Source organism: Stegastes partitus, unplaced genomic scaffold (assembly GCF_000690725.1).
Source record: "Stegastes partitus isolate 25-593 unplaced genomic scaffold, Stegastes_partitus-1.0.2 Scaffold819, whole genome shotgun sequence".
Lineage (NCBI taxonomy): Eukaryota > Metazoa > Chordata > Actinopteri > Pomacentridae > Stegastes > Stegastes partitus.
Genome location: NW_007578550.1, coordinates 50002 through 54091, shown reverse-complemented (window position 1 = coordinate 54091; position 4090 = coordinate 50002). Strand labels below are relative to the sequence as shown.

The 4090-nt window shown below is 40.0% G+C and overlaps 1 protein-coding gene across 1 annotated transcript in view; it reads left to right on the top strand.

Moving 5' to 3' along the window:
- The window catches only part of gabrg3 (gamma-aminobutyric acid type A receptor subunit gamma3), an 81241-nt gene extending 79661 nt beyond the window's left edge, over positions 1-1580 (top strand). Inside the window, exons 10-11 of the mRNA XM_008292571.1 lie at positions 477-676; positions 1299-1580. Coding sequence (XP_008290793.1) covers positions 477-676; positions 1299-1580 — 482 coding nt within the window. The remainder of the gene's footprint in view (positions 1-476; positions 677-1298) is intronic.
- Positions 1581-4090: the final 2510 nt, after the last annotated feature.

Here is a 4090-nt window from a genome sequence, read left to right as displayed (position 1 = left end):
GAGACAACTCTCTCCTTGGCTTCCTCTGGTCCATGTTTAGTGTGGTACACACCATGTCACCAAACAGCACAGTGACTACTTGTAACCCTATAAAGAGGCTGACTGACTGATTACAAGTTTGTAGACACCTGTGATGCTAATTAGAGGACACACCTTGATTGAACATGTCCCTATGGTCACATTATTTTCAGTCTTTTCTCGGGGTACCATCATTTTTGTCCAGGCCTGTTTCATGAGTTTATTTTTTTAAATAATTCTGTTAAATCAAGGTTCAAAGCAGTGTATAAATATGTCTGATTTTCATTGCTTAATTTTCATAGAATGTTTATTTATTCTTATTTTTGTCAGATTCAAGTTATTTCTGTGATCGTTGTGGGTTTTTCTTTCATTAACTGAGGGGTACCAACAATTTTGTCCACCTGTGTATATGCGTGAGCAATGGCTGAGATGAATTTGTCTTTCGTCCTGTCCTTCAGGTATAACCACAGTTCTGACTATGACCACCCTCAGTACTGTGGCCAGGACGTCACTGCCCAGAGTGTCTTATGTCACCGCCATGGACCTCTTCGTCACTGTCTGCTTCCTGTTTGTCTTTGCTGCTCTGATGGAATACGCAACATTAAATTACTACTCATACAGCATTCGAAGACCCAGCTGCATGGAAAACAAGAGATCGGTAAGTTAGCCCTGCATGGCTTTTACAGCTCTATAACATATCCTCACCGCAGCATTGCTTAACACTCAACTGAGTGAACTCATAGGAAAATAATAAAATGTAGATTGAGGTAATGCCCTCATGTGCAGGATTACTGTCACATGTCACAAAAGTAGCTTTTCTCTGAAAGTGCTTTAGTTTTGTTATCACAGGATTGAAGGGGGAAAAGCATTCAGAGTTGAGATGATGTGATCCTGCCCTTTATAAGCTCTTTTGATAAGACTGTTACTATTTTAAGGGACACTTCATCAGTCTGAACAAGACAGACGGGCCTTTTCTAGCCCGTCAACAACTCAGAGGAACAGAGTGCTGACTTTGACCTCGTGTCCTTTGCTGACAAAACACAGCTCTCATCTTACAGTGTCATCGCACATAAAAATATATATACAGTCTAAAGTGTTTCACAGAGTTGGTCCCTACTCACTTTTAGTAGACCCACTACATTAGGGCCGAACAATTATTGATTTCAAGTTATGGTCCAACTAAAAGCAAGTCAAAAAAACTTCTAATCTGATAAGTGGAAAGCAGATGGCACTTCAAAGCTTTTATATGTCAGCATGCGACTGCCTTCTTGTGTTTTCAGAACTACTCTGTCCTGGATGTGAGACCTCCTCCACACACCGTCATCGCTTTAAACAACTCCATGTACTGGCAGGACTTTGAGGACGCTTGTGTTTATGAGTGTCTTGATGGAAAAGACTGTCAGAGCTTCTTCTGCTGCTTCGAGGAGTGTAAAGAAGGCGCATGGAGAAAAGGACGCGTCCACATAGATCTACTTGAACTGGACGCGTATTCGCGCGTCTTCTTTCCCACTTCCTTCTTGTTGTTTAACATCGTCTACTGGGTAGGCTATCTCTACCTTTAGCACATTGCAGGTGCCTATTTGGTTACACAAGGAAGACAGCACAGTTCAACAGTGGAAATTTAATATAATAAAACACCAAATAAACTTGTTCCTGTGGTACCTGGAGCAGTCACCCAGAGATGAAAACACAGTCAAGAGGACAGTGGGTGTCTGCAGGCCTGTACCTGCATCGAGATTTCTGCCTCACTGACTTAAAGGATGAGAATACAACACCACACTAATTCCCTTCATATGCCGTACGAGGGGAAAGTCAGGATGGACAAATGACAACTTGAAGACAAAGAAGGAAATGTGCTTTGCACTGCTACCCCAGACTTCTCAGTCAGGAGGACGGCTTGTGTTGTAGGGAATGTTATTATCCAGCCATCAGTCAAATCCAGTTGATGAAAATCCAAGGACATTCAAACCATTCATAGTGCCTTCCTCTGGAGGGGTAGATACTATCTGCTACAATAATCAGGGAATAATGATTTATTAAAAAAAAAAAAAAAAAAAAGAATAGAAGAGTTTGGCTTTGACTGATTATGGCTGTTCTCATTCAGAGCTTTGAGTTAAATTTATAAAATAGCCATTTGTTGGAACAACCACATGAACCGCATTAGATTCCCATCTCTTCATGATGACGTTCTACCATTAGGCATGACTCATCTCTCCTTCTTGCAGCACTGCTAGTTCCCCATATGGTTTAACAAATAAATCGGTACCCAGGCGAGAGGATAATTCAAATGAACCTTACAGCTGAGATAATAGTTTGTGCTTTATTGGTGGTAGAATGAGTCATTTGAATGGGGACAAATCTCTCATCAGGTTATCCTTTGCACAAAAGAAAAAAAAATATGGGAAACTCCTTTTACTAACTGCCTTCAGTACAAATGGTTATCCAACTCATAACAACTTCATGTATGTGATTAATGAAAATAGACTTTTCTTTGAAAGAAAACACTTCTTTGATATTGTAGGAAATACATTTATAGGTTTTCTTGCCCCTGCGTTAGGTACAAAGGTTGGTACAATTCTCATGTCTGTAAACCAAATGTGAACTTCAAGCCAGCAGCCAGTTAGTTTTGCTGAGCACAAAGACTAGAAGCAGAGGCCAACAGATAGCTTGGAAGTTTGTCTACCCACACTTTTGCAATAACTACTTAAATAATTATATAGATTTTACTTGGCTGTTTGCTTCTGTTTCCAGTCTCTGTGCAAATCTAAAGCCTCTTGAAGACACGCACTCCTTTCCATTAATATAATGGCATCTGAATAGATTGGCTTCATGTCTGAACGAGCACTCTGGTCAAGTTTCTGTAAAAGCTAAAATTGCAATCTTTCTAGGTCAGACCTAGTAACATTTCCATTTCACTTTAAACATGACACAAGTCTGAACTGTATACAGTTGCACAGATAGGCATACACAAGCGATGTACTTCGAGCTGTGTGAAGTTATTCAGTAAAGTCATTTTCCACATTTTAGCACCACCATTGGTCCAAAAATATCACAGAGTGCAAAAAAGACACAGTGTACATACCTTAACTACACAGCACCATTCACTTTCACTTTGCCCTAAAATGTGTCTGAAATGTCTATAAAACTAAAACTTCACTGCGATGAAGATCAAACAGGTCAGATTAATGAAACTCACAAATAATTAACATAACTCCAGCTGTGGCTCAGGTGGTAGAGCGGTTGTCCTCTAATCGCAACGTTGGTGGTCTGATCCCCCGCTCCTCCACAGTCGAAGTGTCCTTGGGCAAGACACTGCACCCGAAGTTGCTCCCAATGGCAGGCAGCACCTTGCGTGCCAGCTCTGTCGTTTGGTGTATGAATGTGTGCCATTGGTGTATGAATGTGTGTGTGAATGGGTGAATGAGAAATACATTGTAAAGCACTTTGAGTACCACTAAGAAAGGTGCTATATAAGTGCAAACAATTTACCATTTACCCTAATTCCAGTGTTGACAAAACATTAACAGAAGCTAAAGTTCAGTTTGTTGCTTTTAGCTGTTTGCATCGAACAGCAGCCAGACCAATACAAGCATCTCCAAAGCAAGAGAAATGTTCGCATCTACGTACATGGTACAACAAAGCAACATCGCTGGTAGTTTCATTGCCTATCATTTAATAACAAACATCGCAGGCGTACCGTGTTTCTCTCCATTGCTGCGTTGGGTTTTCTGAATGAAGTTGTGAAAAAACATTTATGTAAAGACAGAATTCCATCACTGCAAGGATTAAAAAAGCAGGAATTTTACATATTACATGTGTGAAAAGGGCTCAAGATAACTAGCAGCTGGCATTAGTGTCATATTTGGAATACAGACATGAGAGAGGTATCAATCTTCTTATTTAAAGCTCAGCAGGAAAGTGTATTTCCTAAAATATTTAACTATAAAATAAAATTCCAGCAGTGAGTGAGAGCTGTCAATCGATAGTACGAGTCACATGTATGAACTTGTTTGTTTTTTTAACCTTAGCATTATGCTGTGGTGGGTCGTAAATCATGAGTTGAATACAATTA